Consider the following 20559-nt stretch of genomic DNA (forward strand, 5'->3'; position numbering starts at 1 on the left):
GATACGAGGGCAGCTGCACTCGTATTTGCATGTAATATTTTTCTTTTTGTAGCGCATCTGGTTACTATGTAGGGGCCGAAAGAAAACTATTCTACAACTCTAATGGACCTAGCTACAGGAATATTTGCATAATCTTTTTTGACAGAAGAAAGAAAAACAGCAATGCTGTACACAAACTGCCATTGGCCTTTGGATGATCGGATATTAGTTTATGAATTAAATGTTATCCACAAGGTTAAATACTCGTAGCTCAAAAATTCCGACATTGCAGAAAAGATAAAAGGCGGGTACTCAAAAAAAAAAAAAGCAAAAAAAGAAAAAAAGAAGATGGACGCGCGGAGTCGAACTCGCGACAAGCGCCTCATGAAGCGCGCACCTTACCACTGCGCCACGGGAACAACGAGTAAAGCCCGATCGTATTTCGTAAACAAGGCGCAGCACTTCGCCGGTTATCGCAAATTGTTCGGTTCCCGGCTCGAGCCGCGAGCTCCTCGATCGACTTCACAACACGCCGGCCGATAAGTACATACAACTCAACCGAGTAATGATACACGGCATGTTCCTTTACCCTGCTTTGCAGGAGCACGATGTGTCACCGACGTCTCTTCCATTCAGTGCTATCTCCAGCTCGTGCGGGTCCGAAGTCAGTGCCGACGTCTGGAGGACGAATCCAATGAACGTGTAGCAGTCCTTATCCACCTTCTTGATACTGCAGGAGAAGACATGTCCCGCTTCAAGAACTCGTTCGCCCTCGAGCAACAGCCGGGATGTTTGGTGGGCTTTCTCCACGAACGCGTTGATGCTGCTTACAGGCAGCACAAGTGAAAAGGGGTACACAGTTTTAACGGGCTGCCCGGTCAAATAGAAGCTAAAAAAAAGGTTCGCTTACCTTCAACGGTAGGTCGCACATGGTCCGCATCCATCGCGGTGCCCGATACAGCCGCCGAAAACGACAAATTGGCCCGTACCGTCTAGTCTAGTCTACGCCGCCGCGCTTCCCTGCAGCGACCGGTTCCCTGCTAGCCTGCAACAGGCTCACCAGCTCCCCGGAAGCAGTTGTACGGTAGCCGACTTAGGAGCTTGACCGGATCGAGTACAAAAACGAAAAAATGGGTTAAAATAAACCTTAAACACTCGTACTAATAGAAAAAAGCGAAGACCAAGACACTGCACCCTACCCACTGAGCGCAAAAAACGGTCACGTGATCCCCTATCCTACGTCACGACAATAGGCCCGTTAGGTGGCGCCACGTCATGTTCTCGGGGCCAATAGTCGAGGCTCGTATTCTTCCGCGTCCACCGACAAAGCCTTGAGGTGCATAGCGACTCGCGGAGGGGTTCGATCTCGGACTAGCTCCGTCGAGGGCGAGGGTAAGCCATCGGCGAAAGGGGGGAGTCGCAATGATTCATTGTTTTTGGTCGCGCCAAGGTGCAATATTAATGAAGGAAAAACTGGGGACTGCTGCTTGCTCGGAAAGTGGGTTGGGGGAAAGATCCGCCTTACACAGATAGGAAATGAACGTGGCGGTCGATTGCGCATACATTGGGGCCTCGTTGGGGGCTGAGGGAGGTTGGGAAGGGTAGAGGGGGGCATGCAGGAAAGCACGACATAGCTCTTTCCTGCTATTACTTTCTCTTCTAATGCACGTGGGGGATATGCTGCTTTTTGTTGGCCGCCTTCGGGAGGTGTTGTCATGGCCTTCGTTTCCCCCTTGTTTTTCGTTTTGTCCTATATTCTGACGTTCGGCCTTCGATTTTTTCGGCGTTTGTGAAACGTAGAGGAAGTAATAATAATTACGAAAAAACTTCATAAAGTAAATAAGCTCCGGCTTCAAAAAACAAACGCGAAGCGTCTTAGAAACTTGGCGTTCACAATACACGGATCTGTCCATAAATCCCACTGTCGTAATTGAAAATATACCGGAAACTTGGCCAGCAACGCTCTTTTGTGGTCCATACCTGTTCTTTCTTCAAATACACCGTTTTGGGGGTTTGTGAAACATCGAGCAATCGGTTTTGTAGCTCGGGTGGAAACTCGCGCGGTGGTGGGTGAGCTACAATTCCAACATTTGAAATTAGCCTAACCTCTTGTCCAAAGATCTTATTCAGCCAACTTTTGAGCCCCGCTGCCTTCGGACATAGACTATGATAGAAGCGAACAGGCCGCCTATACTAAAACGCGACGTCAGAAAGTGTCCGTTTGGACTTTTTAAACGCCGACACCTGTTTTATGGCATCCGAAAAGAGGCGGGCGTCGCTTCACTCGGTATTTGTTGACGCTTGAGGAGACCCTGAACTATATATACTCAAGTGATAGACCACCGAAGCTAGCAAAGCCAGACCACGACCTGGTTTTCGCGCAAGAGAAACTGAGCGATGCTATAGGCCAACGCGCGGTTTGCAAACAAGTCCCCACGAGGTGTGGGTACTGCTTGTGCGCAGAAACCTGATTCGCGTCCAGTGGAGCTTCTACGGATGCGCCCTGTCAACAGCAGCGCCACCACAGCGACGTGACGTCCGGGCCGTCTTTCACACCGTTCAACTCTCGAATGACAAGGTGGTCGAAGCTACGGGCTTGGTTCGCGCAGTCAACCGTCGGTCTCTCACCACGCGATCACTCGCTCTCCGCGCGCTCGCGCACGAAGAGCGGGGTTAGGTGATCGACGGATTTAGGAAAACGTTATCACGCGAAACGCAACTTCAAGAGTTTGTACATAACATCCATTTTAGTTTGGAACGTAAACAACAAACTGATGCTATCGTTCTAGACCACTCAAAAGTATTCGATCGGGTACCTGATTGCCGCCTTGTCATGAAACTTGACCATTTCATAATTGATCCTTTCATTATTGCTTAGATTTCAGAATTTCTTTCCAGTCGACTTCAATACGCCATCATAAATAACTTAGTGCCATCTAGGTAAAATGTAGCATCGAGTGTTCCTCAAGGAAGCGTGCTCGAACCGCTCATTTTTCTAATCTATACATCAACAATCTCTCTCTCTCTCTCTTTGCATTCCTTCCACCATCCGCTTTTTCGCAGATGGCTGCATGATATACCACACAATCACAGACGTCGACGATCACGCGACGTGATACGTTTAAAAAGCAGCAGCTTCGCTGCTTATTTAACGATATGAAGACGACAATCGATTGATATTGCGCCGATCGGGCGTCATATGGTCTGATACGAATCTGATAATGAAACGACGTTGCGTTGATTGAGCCTCTTTACGTTGTTGATGAATAAATGATTTTAAGGTCGTGATGTGTTTTCCTGAATTTTTCTGCAAGTCCCGTGAAGTCAGGTCACGTGACATTAATTTTCCCGCAAAATTTAGCTGAAACATGTTCATTTTATTTTACGCTGGAGCCGGTCCTCGAAACCGGGGGACGGGCAAATAACAGCTGCCGATGTAAAATGTATCGATTAATACCGCTTTACAAAATTTACCATCCTAATCGAGCACTTATACGCACACTGTTATCATTTCCTTTTTTATTTTTTCCAAGATCAGACAACAGCTGCAAAATCCAACCCATCCAAGCGTCGACCCCCTCTTACGGGAACACCTTCAACAATAACAGCACAGAAATATTTGCCCAGCCACAATGCCACTGCTAACACTTTTAATACTCTTAGAGAGCTACAAGGCTAATGCATGTAATATGTGCGCTGTTAAGACTATAAAGGTGATAAGGTGTTCCTAGTTTATTTATTTGCATGTCTAACTTTTGTTCGTTTTTGTATTGCTATCTCGTTAGTTAATGTATAACCTTTGTTGTTCTTGAAAGCATTTATTGTTTTGTACTTTACAACCGCAATTTTCAGTAGCACATCCCTCGTGTAATGCCCTATAATAGGACCTTCAAAATATATTAAAACAATTTAAAAAAATACAGGCAACGCATTGTCAACGTAGCTGACAGGGAGCCTGATTTTGTTGAACAAAGAAGACCCCCTCTTCTCTCCCTCACGTTTTTTTTTTTTTTTTTCTTGCTGCGTTGCTTTTTTTTTTTTTACAGGAGTTGCAAATAGACAACGTCGTTTCGCACGGCAGGATCAGTTTGTTAGAGCATATAAGCAAGTGGATGTCAGCTGTGATTGCTTTGGAGTATTTTACAATACAATACAATAAACTTTATTTTTCCAGAAGTACTGGAGGGGTCCCCAGACAAAAAGCTCCTAACAGCAGCTTAACTGGGTCTGGGACCCCCTTATACATGGCAGCAGCTCGGACAGCAAACATATAAAACACTTTACCATGGTGATAAGAAAAATAAAACAAGGTCACATAACATTGGAGTAGCAGAAGAACAAAATTAGCTATGAATAGTTAAAACAGTAGGTACGTAAGTCTTTTTTGCCGATTGTGTAGATGTTTATGTTGTTCGTGGAACATTTATTTAACACGTATGGTATTTTGTAATGCAATGATTTTCATCCTGGCGGCCGGTTTCCCCTCTACTGAAAACAAAAACACCACGTTTAGGGCTCCCAGAGTATGTGCGAGCGTCCTCTGATTGTAGAACTTTTGATGCATACTGCCCTATGATTTTACTCACTTGCGATTAAGTTTAGACTTAATTGTTGATTAATATCTGAATGTTTGTTTTTCATACATTTCATCGTGCGCTTTCGTGTCTTTTTTTCCTGCTACCTAGTTCTGCGTCTTTCCGCAGTGTTACGGCGAGTGCACCGCGTTAATTCGGAATTAAATTCTCTGCAATGCCGAATTAGAGCGCAGCTCTTGAGGAGGAGGAGGAAACGAGGGTACGGAGGGGAAGGTATGCCCCTCCTCCCTCTCCGTACACTGCCCTCCTCCTCTCTTGTTACCCTCCTATTTAGCGAGAATTTTGCGCTAAATTTCCCGCTAAATTTAGCGGTAAAAGTGAATTGATGTAGAGGTCACGTGACGTCAATTTCCCAATTTAGCGGGAAACTTGTTCCGCTAAATTTCACGTGACGTCCCATTCATTAACTTGACGTCACATGTGACGTAACTAGGGTAAAATGTATCCGCAATATAGACCATTTCATTTGGCGCTCTTAAGGCGGCGCCATTTTGTTAGACCGCAGCGCCCTCTCCACCCATCCGGGAAGCTCAGCAGGTTCGACGGGGTAAAACGAGAGAGAGGTCACGCGCCCGACTCTGCTAGCAGACGACAAACCGGGAGGTTGCCGTTCTCCATCTTCGGACTGTACTGGCGGGCTGTACTGAACATCGAACTCTCTCTCGTGGCTGCCGTTATGAAGTGGTTCGCGTTAGAATATTTATAGCTGCTCCAAAATCAGCCTTTAGAGCCCTGTTGTTTTATTCCAGTAAATGATCAACTAGCCTATCTTTGTTCCGCTACCTCGGTAGCAGTGGAGTCAGCCGGAAACTCAACCACTGCGTCTATTGCGCCAGGAGAGCACGTTTTTATTTATTATTCTAGATTTCCGCTCATTGTCGCTAAAGGCGTACACCAGTATGAACTTCTTATAGTAAAACAGCTACAGCAACCAAACTTACTTTTCGCCGGAGCGACCGGCCAATCTGACAAAAAAAAAATTTTTTTTTTTATTCGCACGCAAGTAACCCCCCAATTAGACTAGACTTGGTTAGTTTTTTTTTTTTTTGTTTTGTTTATCGAGCATAGCATTGCACGATAACTTTCATATGAAGATCCGCGTATCTGCGCTTGAAATTTCCAAAATGACGCGAATTTAAACCGAGTTTGAACGGCATCCGGATGTTAGGTACAGCCCACTCGGCGGAGCAGACGACGAGCGGGGTGGGAGGGGAGGGCATTTTTTTCTCTCCCCTCTTCCTAGTGGAACGGTCTATACGGTGGGAAAATTTCCCGTTGAATTTAGCGGAAAAAGTTTCCCCCTCTAAATCTAGCGGGAAAATTTCCCGCCAAATTTAGGGGAAAAATTTACCCTCGTGGCGTCACATGCGAAGTCTCATGGGACGTCACATTCATTCACGTGATGTCACGAGGGTAAAATTCCCCCGGTAAATCTAGCGGGAAAACTCCACTAAACTTAGCCGAAAACAATTTCCCGTTACATTTAGTGGGAAAATTTCTCGCCAAATTTAGCGGAAAAAGTTTACCCTGGTGAACTCACGTGTGACGTCATTATGGGAAACGTCTCATAATGCAACTCGCGGTTACGCAGAATGCGGCGGTGACGGCGACGGCGCTCAACCCGGGAACGGGCGCCTAAGAGCTGCGCTCTAAAAAGTAAGGAAATAGTACGGTGATGAAACGGTTGTAATATGCCGTACACATATCGAGGACGATGTGAAGAACGACGTCTAGGACGATCTCTAGAACGACCTCAAGGACGACGTATAGAAAGACATCAAGAACGACGTCTAAACGACATCAAGACTACGTCTAGGACAACGTTGAAGACGACCTCAGGGACGACCTCAAGGATAACGTATAGAATGACGTTGAGGAGGATGTCAAGGACGGCGTCTAGGACGACCTCTGGAATTACCTCGAGGACAACACCGAGGAGGACGTCAAGAACGACGTCGAGGAAGACCTCTAGGGCAACGTCAAGGACGACTGTGAGGACGACGTCAAGAACGTCTGGGACGACCTCTAGGACGACATCTAGAACGACCTCAGGGACGATCTTTGTGTCGACATCGAGGACGGCATCAAGGACGTCAGCTAGGTCACGTCAGCTTCATCTGCCGGCGTTTACGAGCTTACGGGACTGTCGCTTACGAGCTTACGGAATAGGAGCTTACGCGAGCGGAGTTTACGCTTCAGCCACAATAGAGTTGTAGTAGATCGTTTTTCTCCTCCGCTACGGTATCCGTAAAGAAAACGCCGCAGCTGCGCATGCGCGCCGTCAGCCTTGTCTGCATAGTTCATGGTCTTGCGGCAGATTACGGAGCGCTAAGCGGGTTTTTACTAAAACTTTCTAATCACTTCAGCCACGGGAGTTACGTGACCTTGAGCGTGGTTTAGCCTATAAAGCTACCGATTAAAAAACTATGTTTGCTCTTTTATTGGAATTTATACATCTTATTATCACACATACATACACTTTGCGTGCCACTGCATACGGTACTGTGCAGATGACATACAGCAAGAACATATACATACACAGCACATGCAAACATCAAAACGAACACACCCTACCCCCCTCACTGACTCCGTAGGCTGCGCTTCCGCCTTTTATACTCGTCCTTTTGAAGCTCCTACTTTTCTCGATTACCATCTAAGCAATTTCGATTTTTTCGCAGTGATCTCATTGCTCAGAAGGTATTTGGACTGCGCAAAGGATGAATTGGACTGCGCAAAGGATGGATTACTAACAGGTAAACGTACGCTCTAAGAAAAAAGGGTGTAGTCGGGTGCATCAGGCGCATATGCACTTTTTTCCTGAAAGATGCGCGCCTTCCGTTGCCTAGCCGTTACCCAGCCGACAATGAGCATCCTCTTCTCCCTTAAAAACATCTAGTTGTATCAGTGCACCGCCACGCTAGCCACGCGCCCCCATCAGCTTGTGCTTGGATTACCCCTTGGGGTCACTATTGGGTTGGGCAGTTTCTTAGAAAGTATATATATATGGAGCTCTCCTGTTCACTCGGTATCGACAGTAGAGTAGACGCTATGCTTGTTTTAGGCATATCGGGTCTCCGGGTACTTCTAACCACATGGGTATATACTGAGCATTTATTAATCTTGTCGATGACTATATACGATCACAATCAGTTTCTTACAGAACCCACGAGGATCGGTTCTAATCGTTCAAGGATTCTCCACCTTGTGTTCAGTAACCGTGCTTCGGCCACCTCTGATTTTGCCGTTTTCCTTGGTGTAAGTGACCATAAGGCTGCCATCGTAAATTTGTCCTGCTCTTTTGATTGCAGCGCCTCCCTTACGTCATAATAAATTGTATTTGTTTGACAGGGCTGATTATGATGTTTCGTCTGGTAATCTTGATGTGCTTTACTCGGTGTCTGCGGAAATGAGCGAAACTGGTGACGTTAACTTTCTGTGGAACATTTTTAAGAATAGAAGTAAAACTCTTGCTGACATGTTTGTTCATTCAATAATTATTACTTCGAAGTGTCGTGAGGATAAATCATGAATGAACTCTGTGTTACGGAAACTCGTTACTAAAAGGAAACGTGCTCTAGAACAATACCATGCTCGTCCATGCATGGATGGATGAATGGATGTTAAGGGCTATGGCATTGTAACGGGCGGCAGTTTGCGCCACCTTGCCTAAGCCTCCAGACAGTTTTCCCATGACCAATGTAGAAGGACCTCCATACAAGGAAGAAGCACGCCTCAGACGTTGTCTACAGAGCGTCTTTTGTACGATGCATTGGCTGCGTGTCCGCAGCGTCACAGTTATATCTGCGTATTCCAGACTTCTCGGCTGTAGTCCCGTACACCGCGCGAGTTCACGAACTCCAATCACACCGGTTGAGGTTTTGAGTTCGTGTGATCGCCCCTTTTGCTACGCAGAATAAATGACCTTAGATGTATGAAGACGCGTACTGCACCGGTCAAATTTCCCTCATACAGGAGAACCATTAGACGTCGTTTTAAAGCGGACGAATCTTCTAGCGGCCAATCGACATTCGCGAAAACGTCCTTTCTTAGTTCTGTTTGTTTAGAATACTATATGCAAAAAAAAAAAAAGTCTTTCCGGCGTTTAAACCACCAGTACCCTGCTATCGTAGCACGTACACTGTCGTGACCTAGATCGAATGGCTTCATTGATTAGCAAGAATGGAAGCAAGACCGATGCTGTAGCGCAGGAATACAAAATTGTTCATCAAAAAATGTAAAAACAGACAAACGAAGACGGCCATAACTTTGCTCCCGACAAACACACACACAAAAAAGGTTAGAGATATATATTTTTTAATATTTTCCCGAAATGCCTTAAACACCGTCCGAGTAAAAATAAAAATAAAGGCGGCCATTCATAACCCATCCGCAGCGCAGGTGGATAGAATAGGAAGCAGACGATCCAGCTCGTTATTAATGAATCCTGTCGAAGCGGCCCCAAGTAATGCATGCGACGATGGAAGCCGTTCGCTGCCCTAAAATATGGATGGACGCGCCCCCATGCGGGGTTACGAGAGTCACTTCCAGCTCGAGTGCGCTGGGTGAAAGGGTCGCCGCCGGGGCTCGTTTTCAGAAACTAAACAACGCCGCATTTTGCATTCACCGTTCCCGGTTCACGAGGGTATCCTAATTAGCGACGCGTTTCGATTGCATCGATCCTTATATTATTTTCCGGACACGCCTGTTCCAGTGCCCCCCCCCCCCCCCCCCCCCCTCCGGCCTGTATTGCCATGTCCGTGAAAAAAGTCTGCCGCAACATATGTTAATAGCATTTAGTACTCCCAAAATTCGATACACGGAACAGCAAGGGAATGGAGTTGGAGCATGGTATAGGGCCGTCACACGGTTACCGTTACAGTACGCTGTGCCTGGAACGCGTCTCCGGCTGGTGTGTTTAGCGTCGTATTCCGCCCATGCATTCAAGGTGGTCCAGAAGTGCTAACAAATGACGTCACGAAAACCGGAGAGCCACGCCGTTGGATGTCGCGATCCTGGCGGTTGAGCGTAACAGTTCTGGAAGAAAAAAGAAAAAACAAAACAAGAATAAACAACAAAAAACACGAGAGGGTGCGAGTGTCCTTGTCGTCACGGCGTCCCAACTCCTGGTTGCCGAAGCTTCCGTGAACTATCCAGCTGGAGAGCGACCTACAGCGGCACAGGCGTCTGCCGCATCCACAACCGCTGCTGGAACACCGCCAGGATCGCGTCCGGCGTCAACATGACACTCCTATGACGTCATCAACCAAAACTCAAAGGACCATTTTTTTTTTTTACGCGGTGAACACGTCAGTTGGATACGCGTTCCAGGTACCTATCGTTATGGAAATGCTCGAACGAGCACCGCCTAGATAAGACCACCATAGTGCTGAATTTGCAACGTCACCCTAAGGTTGCGAACGCGGGACGCGAATTGGAAACGAGCATTGCGTCATCGTTTGGCTAAGGCTCGTGTCCTATCAGCGAGGACCCGAGTGTGAGCCGAAAGCTGACGCAGCACTCGTGTCAAATTCAAGCCCCGCATTTACCTCCCTAGAGTTACGTTGGAAATTAGCACTATGTCCTTCTTATCGAGGTGGTGTTGCTGGAACTATACTTCGTTTCAGTAAAGGGGTAGTGCAACGATATTAATGTTGAAAGAATTTGCAATTTGTGTCTTTCATGTTGTTTATTTAGGCACAAGCAACAAAAAACGTGTTAGCTTGCCCCCCCCCCCCCCCCCCGCCCCCCCCAAAAAAAATAAAAAATTTTCGTCGCGTATTCGCGAAGGAAATACACGTATTAGTTGCCGATCTGCAGTCGCCTGTGGCGGTGGCGGGAACTACGCTGAAACGTCTCTGCGGGACACGGAAGTCAACAAAACCTGTCCCCCTCCGCTGATAAACTGGGCGTCAGCCCCGTGGCGAACCGTCTTTTGTGTCGGTCGTTCGACGCGACCTTCTACGATTCTAATCCTGGAAAAGTCGAGTCTCGCGGAGGAAGCGGCTGCGGTCTCTGGTAGAGAGAAGCCAACGGGAAGCCAGGTGGTCCCCGTGAGCACAGTGTCGAACCTGAACCAAACCGAACCGAAAACCGGAACGGAACCGTTATATTTAGGCGAAACGGAACTGAACCGAACCGACATCTTCGCCGCCGTCTCGGAACAAAACTGCAACTGAACCGGAACACCCACAAACGAAGGAGGCAGTTTCTCACTAATAAAGAAGTATTATCTTAAGGAGGAACGAAAAAAGAAAAAAAAAGGTGGGGAGGGGGTGTAGTTTTTTAAACACACTGTGGTGTGAAGGTTCCTCTTCCCCGCACCTTCGGCACAGATCGAAAAGCATGGCCCCGGAAACTACTTTGTTTGCAAAAACACTGTTACGAGAAAGCCCGTTCTCGTAGTTCCAGACGCACGCGCCATTCCTCACGACGCTGCACCGAGAAGAAGTATTTGTGTCTCTCAAATACATGGAATATAACAGCCTCACAAAGCAGTATTTTGCAAAGTTTCAAGCTAAAGCAAGCTGACGCCGAAATGTGATTTATTTTAGGATTCTAAAAGTCTTCGCCTGTCCTTCGCGCGATTTATGTATAATTAGGAATATGATTGCATGCATCTATGTATTTCTTTTAGAGGTAGGATGTGCTGGTGTGGGATCATTTAAATATACAATTTATTACCTCTTACTCACACTATCACGTGTGCACAATTTTTTTTTTTTTTTTTGAGGGGGGGGGGGGGGGGGGCAGCTTATTTTGCGATTCGGTGTTTCACACTGCCAAACAGCGAACAGAAAACACGTTTCTGCAGACTCAACAGCGGCGTATTTTTGAGTATCGCCCTCCCGTTACTGTTTCAACCGGTTATGTGAGCTTCATAATTCATGAACAATATATATTAATTGGCATTATTAGACTTAAGCCTCGGAATAACTAACTCCCTGATTTAAAGTAGATGGTGAAACTTTACCACGTTCTCAACTAGCGACAAAATTTAACTCACATTTTTTACCGGCTGGTGAATTCCTGTCTACAAGTCAACCTGGTGATCATGAAAAATGCCTAAAAAAATACCCCTAGTCCGATTGTTCTATACCCAGTCACTCAATAGAAAATTATAATGCTTATAATGTCTCTAAAAATAATACAGCCTGTGGTGTCGATGTGCTTGAATTTGTGCCCATTAAATTTGTATCTCACATTGTTTTACTCCCCTTTTCCCATATGTATTTGTATCCTTGAAAGGGGGATATTTCCTGATCAACTAAAAATAACGCAAATTTCAACAATCAGTAAGGGTGGCTCCAAGCATAACTTAAATAACTTCAGGCCCATATCAGTGTTGCCTCTGTTCTCAAAAATGATTAAAAAAAATTAACGAAGGGTTCCAGAAGTTTTGTGGGAAATACAATGTCATTCTCAAACAACAATATTTCCTTCAGAAGGGTGAAACAACCGAATTAGCACTTTTGCATATCAAAGATAAAATAATACATAATATAAAAAATCAACTGTTCGCGATTCGTTTATTTATCGACTTGCATAAAGCCTTCGACTCTGTAAAACACAACATTCTTTTTTCAAATCTCGACGTAAAGCCTGGGACGTGTGACAGAAGCGTGCCACATCACACACACACACACACACGCACACACACACACACACCTTTACGTGTGTGTGTGTGACGTGTGAAACGCTCGCCACACGTCACACACGCACACACTTATGTGTGTGTGACGCGCCCCACACGTTTATCTGTGTGTGACGTGTGACACGCTTGGCACACGTCACGCAGACACTTATGTGTGTGTGTCGCACCCCACAGGTTTATGCGTCGGGTGCGTCACACATGTACCCCACGCAGACGTGTATGAAGGCAACCAATCCTCCGCATACGTCCACCGTAAAAAAATTGTTTCATTTAAAATATTTATCGCTCTAGTTACTATTTCAAGGAAACGAACGGCTGCATGGAAGCACTAAACTTTCTTCGCGAAAGTCCCGCATTCAAGAGCGCACGGTCTGCATGAATCTCTCAAACATACTGCGCAAACTTTGTGTACGCTCAGGAACCGAGTTTTCGAGAAACCCGACACGGCGCGGTTGGAGCCCGGAGTGTCATCTTTCGGGGACATCGCGGACTCCAGACGGACTCCGTTCCACTTTACGATGGAGCGCGGAGGACGCTACGACCAGTGTAGGCCAATCAAACACCGCGTGGGTGTCACATGACCTTCAAAAAAAGCGCAACGACTTGCAGTCACGTGATAGGCTAAGAGCACTGGATTGGTTTAGATGGCTCGTAGCGTCCACCGCGGTCGATCCCAATGTGAAACTGAGCATGAAGGTGGCAGCCAGCTCACACCTTTGTCTGGGCTCGTCCGCAACACCGGGGGCGCGTCCCGCTGCGCCGTCGGCGGAAGCCCGAGCTCTTAATCGCATCGCAGTGAACAAGATCCTCCAATCCCATCCACCTCTGCTCGGATTAGCCGCGCTTAGCGCGTTCGCCCGTGAAAAGGGATTATAACTTCGGGAAGGGAATCCCGCCGGTCTCGCCGAGTGGGATTCGTCTCTGCAGTCTCGTTCCCCCCTCTATACTCTCGCGCCCCCTGCCGATACTGTCGACACCCTCCGTCTCTTTCACTCTTCCGTCTGTCAGCTCTCCCTACTCGGTTTACACTCTTCAGACTCCGCATCATTCGGGAATACCTTTTGTTTCCTGTCTCTTTTGCCTACCTTGTAGACAACTTCATTGAAAAGCAACGAGTCTCATACACCTTTCCAGTGCTTATCAGCCAGACAAAAAATGCGGAGTTAATGGGCTGTGAACGCGTTAGCGGCGCCTAATACTCCGCAGAAAAGGGCTGGTGGTGCTTGCTTTGAATGCGCTCCACAGCCCAGAGGTCAAAGATGGGAGAGCGCAGAATTCAATTTTTGGAAAGCTGCGTTGATATACCGGAGCTGCGAATGTGGTGCGTGTACAAAGGCGAAGTTTCGGCACACTATTCGAAGTGTCGGTGGTTCTCTTTTGGTTGAGAAGCAGCAATAATTCTGAGATTATGTTGATAGTGATACGGTAGTAGTATACTTTTTGGAAGCGGTTTGAACGATCCCAAAGAACAAAACAAAATCCGCATGTGTAGTTCTCTGATGATAAAAAACAAGCGAATGCGTGAAGATGATCGTTCATCATGGATGATCATCCCTGAAACCTGCTGATTTGCGTGGCAGATTTAGTTCAACATCTCAGTCGATTTTAAGGTTTCCGAATTTGCACGTAATTCAAGAACCACTGCTTTTCGTACGCCTTCTCAAAGGATGGCACAATCGACTTCACACCAACATAGCGAAAAACACATGAATGCGAGCATTTCAGTGACTGCGTGCATGCACAGAAGGTCCCTGGATATATATACAATAATTAAAAGATTGGCAAAGTTCTTAAAAAAAAATACTTGCGATCGAGTTGCGCTCGGTCCGTGCCGTTTGTACTAAGAGAGTTCGCCAGTGTTTCAAAGATGCCAATAGTCAAGCAACCGGGTGAGAGTCTGGCAACCAGGAAACTGTACGTTGCCTCCACCATCTTCTGTCGTTGTTGCATAAAAAAAGATCACCGTCTCTCGATAACATAACACGCTATTTTGTGTTATCTCGAAGCCGGCTTGTTCTATACTTTGTTTTACTCTAAGTCTGGACGCAGCCGATGCAACGAGCTTTTGCGGACCGATCACTGCTATCATAGCTGAACTATTCATGTACAGGAAGGGCTCAGTGACTTGCGATTTCGACAAACTTTGATTGGTTCCGTCAACTAGTAGCGCCGGCAGCGTCGGGACTTAAAGTGAAAAGAAGTCTACAGCGTGCAACAAGCTCCACCAATCGACCCGATTACCTCCGTTTACACGACTCTGCACAAGTTCACATCATTTTAGAGCAACTTAGAAAATTAGTGACGTCATATCCGGACCCAATTCTTGTCCCAGATGCCGCACGGACCACGAAGAGAAGAGTACACGTTAGGGGTATCTTTCACTCTTCCTTTATTAGCTCTCCTTCTGTGCCCCCGTCATCCCTCCAGTATGTGGAGAGCGAGTCGTCTGCTTCTGGCACAGGAGTTGCAGTGACGTCAGAACGACGCCGAGCCCTGATTGGCTGATTGAAAAAAATAGTGGGTTGACCTTAATCATGCTAGATGGCTTAAGGTCTACTCACTATTTTGTTTTTCAATCAGCCAATAAGAGCTTGGAGTTCTGACATCATCGCAACCCCTGCGCAAAAGGCAGACGACTTCCCTGGAATATAATTAGGGTGTGTATTTTCCGGTTTTAACCGAAAAACACCGATAAACATCCGTCGGTGACAAAAATTTAAAATCGGTTAAAACCGAAAAACACCGGTGGTTGGATATTTTCGCCCTGGTTAAAACCGAAAAACACCGGTTGTTGCATGTTTCCGACCTAGAACAACCCTTTCCCCGTAGAGGTTCGTCAAACGTGTTATCTCGTGGATCCTGCATTCTTCCACTGTTTATACAAGCCTTGCACGTGGCGTCAGTCCGCCCTCCTTTCTGGCGGTCAAAAGCGTCTAGTGAAAGCATTGGAAGCTAAGCTCTCCAACGCCTTTCCCCTATTGTGTCTACCATGGCCGCCTTTTGTGGAAAAGTTAACGCAGAGCAGGGTAGGCTCTCACGTGCCCTTTCCCCATTGTGTCTGGTCAAGTGATGTCGGTGCAAGCCATGTATTCAGAGGCTGCCGTGGTTCCTGGAAGACACTGCCAACGTCCGTGTCATAAGGAGCGTGCGTTTTCATAATTGCGGGTTCTGAACCGCAAGGAACGTGCTGCCATGACGGTTGCAAACCTCTCAAAGTATGGTTGCATCTACTATAATAACCAAGTGTGAAAATAGATTCTTCCTAGAGAAGAAGTGTATGAAATATGTGAATAAAATTGGAACTCTTTGTCTTTGATCCATCGCATTTTTTTTCCACCGATAATCACCGATTTTAGCCTAGTCGTGAGACGTTCCACCGAAATACACCGGTGCTTTGAGAATAAATAAACACCGAAAAACATCCGCCGATTTTTCTCACAAATAAACACCGGAAAGTACACACCCTAAATATAATGTGGGCATAGTTCCCCCGGAGTAGTTGGGCGCTTTACTAATGCAGACTTACATTGGGTCCAGGAACGCGCACTACATACGCACCAGTTAGCTATCTGATTGTTTTATCGAGGCGCATGGGGAAGCCGCTTTGAGCGACTCCTATAGACCTCCCGCGTTGCCCAGGTGGCGTTGCGGGAAGAGACTAATTTGGGTAGTAGAAACGTAGGCGTCTCAAACTCTCACACGTCTAGAAGCGCGCTTTCTCTGGGGTGGAACGTAATCACGAGAAAAATACAAACGCACAGCAAAAGTTCGAGCGCCGTCGTATCACAGGTGAAAGATAAGGCGCAATGAGCGTGAGCCACTGTGGCCTGAGTCAAAAGAGACGCCATTTCACGCGTCCCGAAAAGAGAATAGAAGAAAAAAAAAGCGTCGAGATTCCAGATATTCTAACTTCACCGCACAGAGATAAAAAACGCGTACTCTAGCGCTGGTGGCATAAATCACGGACTTTCGATTGTGCTATACGGCGCTGGACCTAGCCGATTTCAGTAGGCGAAAGGTGATTTTCCGTTCTTCAGCACTTCAAAAAAAAAAAATAATAATAAATAAAATTCAGTGAGGGTGTCACGTAGTGTGTGGCAGAATCAGGTGAGCTTGTACTACACTCTCAGAAACAAAAGGTATCTTCTCACACCCCTTGTCCCATATACGTCACACCAAAACTTCAGTTCGATGTACAACTCGCTGATGTCGAACAGACGGCCTCAACTTTTATGAGGTGCTTGAGAACGGTGAGATATACCTAATTAAACACCTAAAGTGCGTCTCAAGGAATACAGAAAAAAACAACACTAAGGTTTTGCAGTACTGTCAAGAAAACTCAGATTACTTTTTTTTTTCTATTCAATAACACGTATATCAGCTATCTTAAAAAGTTGTGCCACTCGGCTATCAAGCCGCCTGGGAAAGTTGGGAATGTCGGTTCGACGTCGGCGCGGCTGTAGGTCGAACTGAAGTTTTGGAGTGTCGTATATGGGACAAAGGGTGTAAAATATACCTTTTTCTCTTTTTTTTTAGAGCGATACCCAAAAAGATGGCGCCCCAGTTTGTTCAAAGCTTCAGCGCAGGAGGCCGATTCGCGGCGCGCACGGCACGCGTGGTCACGGATGGTGCAAGACGGCGCACCGAACAACTCGGGGCAACTTTCCCCGCAATTTCGGTGTTGCTGGCGAGTTGTTCCCTTGCTTTCCCTGACATGAATTGCTGGGATCGAGTCCGGCTCAAAACGGACGAGCTACTGGGACAACTCGGACACGTTTGAAGCGGCAGCAGCCTATCAGCGACGCGATAGTGTCACGTGACACCCCGTGCCGGTGATGATGAGATGTAAAAACTTCGATCTGGTTTGAATTTCTTCGTTTCTTTGGAAATAAGTCGTTTCAGAAAGATGAGTTAGTATTCGATGCAATGCGATTAAGCGAAAAATCTTTGAGCGAAAAGTGTTTCCCCGTCTAAAAATACGATAGATGGCAGTGCTTTTGTGTTCCATCATCGAAAGAATATGCTCCTTTTGTTGTCCATAGATCGATTGATAGTGGCAATGATTGCGAGGGAGCGAAGCGACTAGCTACGATAGACCGATTTCGCAGCCAGCTTCATTACGCCACCGCTGCCGCCATGCATCGTGGGATCTACAGTCTTTCTGCAAGCGCGACAACCCCGCTTAGGGCTTGCGTAAGCAAAGCGCGAGGTGGTGCGAGTTGTCTCGTGCATTGGCGCCTGTTCCCTATGAGGTACCGTTATGGCGACGTCACGCATGCGTGGACCGCTTAGTGAGATCGGTCTATTCGGCATCTAGAAATCATGTGACAGCGATTCCAGCTCAACGTTCGATTAGCTTCCGAATTTGGATCCCCGTTAAGCCGGCGGTTACACTGCTCATACCCATTATACAAAAGGCGGTCTGCAAATACCAGTCACCGCAACATCCGTGGTTCAAATGCCTCGTGCCAAGTTTATTTTTGAACTCGTTGCCATGCGGCATTCGAAGACGGATCTCGTGGTGACTCGAGTTCAAATCTGTACGCAGACATAGCCTCCTCTATACTCACACAGCCTGGCAGTTCGACGACAAGCCATAGAGCGCCGGTCGCAGATTTGGAGCGCAAGGATCTAATATAGCACAGAGAATTTCTCGTGGAAGCTGGTAGTGAGCGCACAATTTTTGCAGCGGCGAGGAGGCGCTAGGAACGCGAGGAGCACGAGCGGACATTCCATCCCTCGGGAGAAGTGTGTTTCGGCGTCCCGCCGCAGCGGGGCGCCCGTCACGTGGCTCTCCTTTCATCCGTTGTCTGCCGCTCTACCTTTTCATTTTTGGCGGCCGCGTCTCATGTCGATGTGCCCGGCTTTGCAGTATAGAGGAGGCTATGATGCAGACTGTTTTTTTTTTTTTTTTTTTGTGTGTGATGCATAGGCAGTGTGACACCAGCTTTTATGGGTTTGAATAATAATAATAATAATAATGTTTATTTTCCGTCAAAACACAAATGACGGAGGGAGACCGAGGAAAGAAGATGCATCATGCAGCTTGACGGGCCCTCGGCCCCCCCTCCTTACACATGGCAGCAGTGGCACAAGTAATCCAAAAAGAAAACCAAGAGAAAAGATAACAATTTCAGAGATAAGAACAGGACAATATTACAAAAAAGGTGCGACTATATATAAAAGGCAAACAAAATCAAAGCACATGCAAGCAAAGCATTATACAATTCAGCAAAAATTTAGTTTATGAAACATGACAACTAAGCAATCACATTTGGAAAAGAAAAAAATGCTCGGAGATTTTTTACAGATGTTGTCGGAAGGTCAATGTTGTGAGTAACAAGAAAATTAAGCAGTCGAGGAAGTGCATACTTTAACATTTGTTCACCGTAGTTAGTTTTGCAAATAGGGAGCGTCCAAATTTCCGTGTTTCGAGTAGGATATGTTGCTACTCTTAGCGAGAGAGACGCCAATTCACTAAGGGCATGAAGATTTGTTTGTACTTCGGATTTATAGGTCATGCATAAACGATATTTAGATAATCTATTTACAGGCATCAAATTTAAACGTTTAAAGAGAGGTTCACTAGGGTGATCGTATGACACGTTACAAATACTTCGCAATATTTTCTTTTGTATCACAAGTATTTTGTTTAAATTTGTATTCGTAGTAGTACCCCAGACTAAGAAGGAATAATTAATGTGGGAGAGAAACAATGCATTATAAATAATTAATTTTACATTTGTGGGCAGAATATGGCGATGGGGATTAAGCCTGCGACTCGTGACAATTTTACCGAAATATAATTTACGTGTTCATCCCAACTCATTCGATCCGTGAATATAACGCCAAGTGTCTTAAAACTAGATATAATCTCTATTTTGGTTCCATTTAAAACAATATCAGTAGTTATATAATCATTCTTACTTTTTGGGCGAAATAAAATTGCTTTTGTTTTGTTATTATTTATTTTTAAAGCATTACATTGACTCCAAGTAGCGAGGTCTTTCAACGTTTCATTTGCCTTTATTGCTAGTTCCTGACAGCAGTTACCGGTAAAAAATAAACTTGTATCATCAGCGTAAATTACGTATTTAACACTTTTATTAATATTGACAATATCGTTAACATATAAATTAAAAAGGAAGGGACCTAATAAGCTTCCTTGTGGAACGCCAGATAGAATGGGTTTAATGTCAGATGAATAACCATTTATATGAACGTACTGTATCTTGAAATTGTTTTAGTATATACATTATTATACCAGATCGTGACAGATACATGACAATTGAGCGTATACGAAAAAAAGCTTCTACGACACGGGGCAGAGTGTAACGTTTCTCAACAGAACATTACCATCGCTTTATGTCCTTGCAATCATTATCGATTGTAAGCCCTCAACAAAAAATCTCAGATTGTTCTCGAACAATGCTAGAAATACTGTTATGATTCACTAGCCTCAACAATATATGCGGCGTGAAAACTCATAACTGCTGCACCCCGTCGCTTTCCCGGTCAACATCCCACCACAAGGTCCAGGCGGCGGAGACTTGCATGCTGCGCGATCCCTGCAGTGTCCCCTTTCGTTCGCACATTGTTACATCGATGGCGGGATAGTAGATGAAACCCTGTGGAGGGTTTTCGTCCTTCATTGAAAACTGCACTCGCGCCGTCCGCAAGCGAACCGTCACGTCCTTCGACGGCGCTGCGGGAAACCTAACTTGGTGGCGGTGGCGGCCAATGGAATTCGCTAGAAGGTTTTCTTTAGGGAAACCCATGGGAAAGGGAAAGAGGAAATAAGGGAGGAGACTCGGTGTATCCGGCCGTAGCGAATATTGCGGCCTAACTATGTTTAGCGAGGTGGGGTCTCCCATTGAGGAAAAAGTCGACGGCGAATGCGTGCTCAGGTGCTAGACTCTACACGTCTGCAAGCTGACAGTGCTGTGGAAGTATATGCACACTCGTTGGACCAACCTTACGTTTATATTTCGCCACGTGATGGACCTCTCACCATCCCCACGCGCAGAGAGCGGGCTCAAGGGATAAGAGGGAGGTGGTTGATTAGCCCGGCGAACCGGTAGCTTCCACAGCACTGTCTGCACGGGACGAACTGAGAGTAGCAGTCACGCAAACTTTAGATTTATCGCTCCGCACGGCACACGAATCACTCTTCGATCTCGTTCCTTTCTTTAAGGGCTGGCCGCGACCGCAGTCGGAAGACATCTCATGTGGGGAGTTTGATTGGGGAGACTTAATTAATGGGCACGCTTGTTTGTACACTCAGCGTCAACTTTTTTTTATTTTGCTATGTTGTGGAGGCTGGTGTTTAGTTTC

General features: G+C 46.2%; 1 protein-coding gene across 1 annotated transcript in view; it reads right to left on the reverse strand.

Moving 5' to 3' along the window:
* LOC115311063 overlaps positions 1-20559 on the reverse strand; it is a 153201-nt gene that overhangs the window by 4829 nt on the left and 127813 nt on the right. Inside the window, exon 3 of the mRNA XM_040213007.3 lies at positions 569-884. Within this exon, the coding sequence (XP_040068941.1) occupies positions 569-884 (316 nt within the window). The remainder of the gene's footprint in view (positions 1-568; positions 885-20559) is intronic.

This window comes from Ixodes scapularis, unplaced genomic scaffold, assembly GCF_016920785.2.
Source record: "Ixodes scapularis isolate PalLabHiFi unplaced genomic scaffold, ASM1692078v2 PGA_scaffold5__190_contigs__length_132052651, whole genome shotgun sequence".
NCBI lineage: Eukaryota > Metazoa > Arthropoda > Arachnida > Ixodida > Ixodidae > Ixodes > Ixodes scapularis.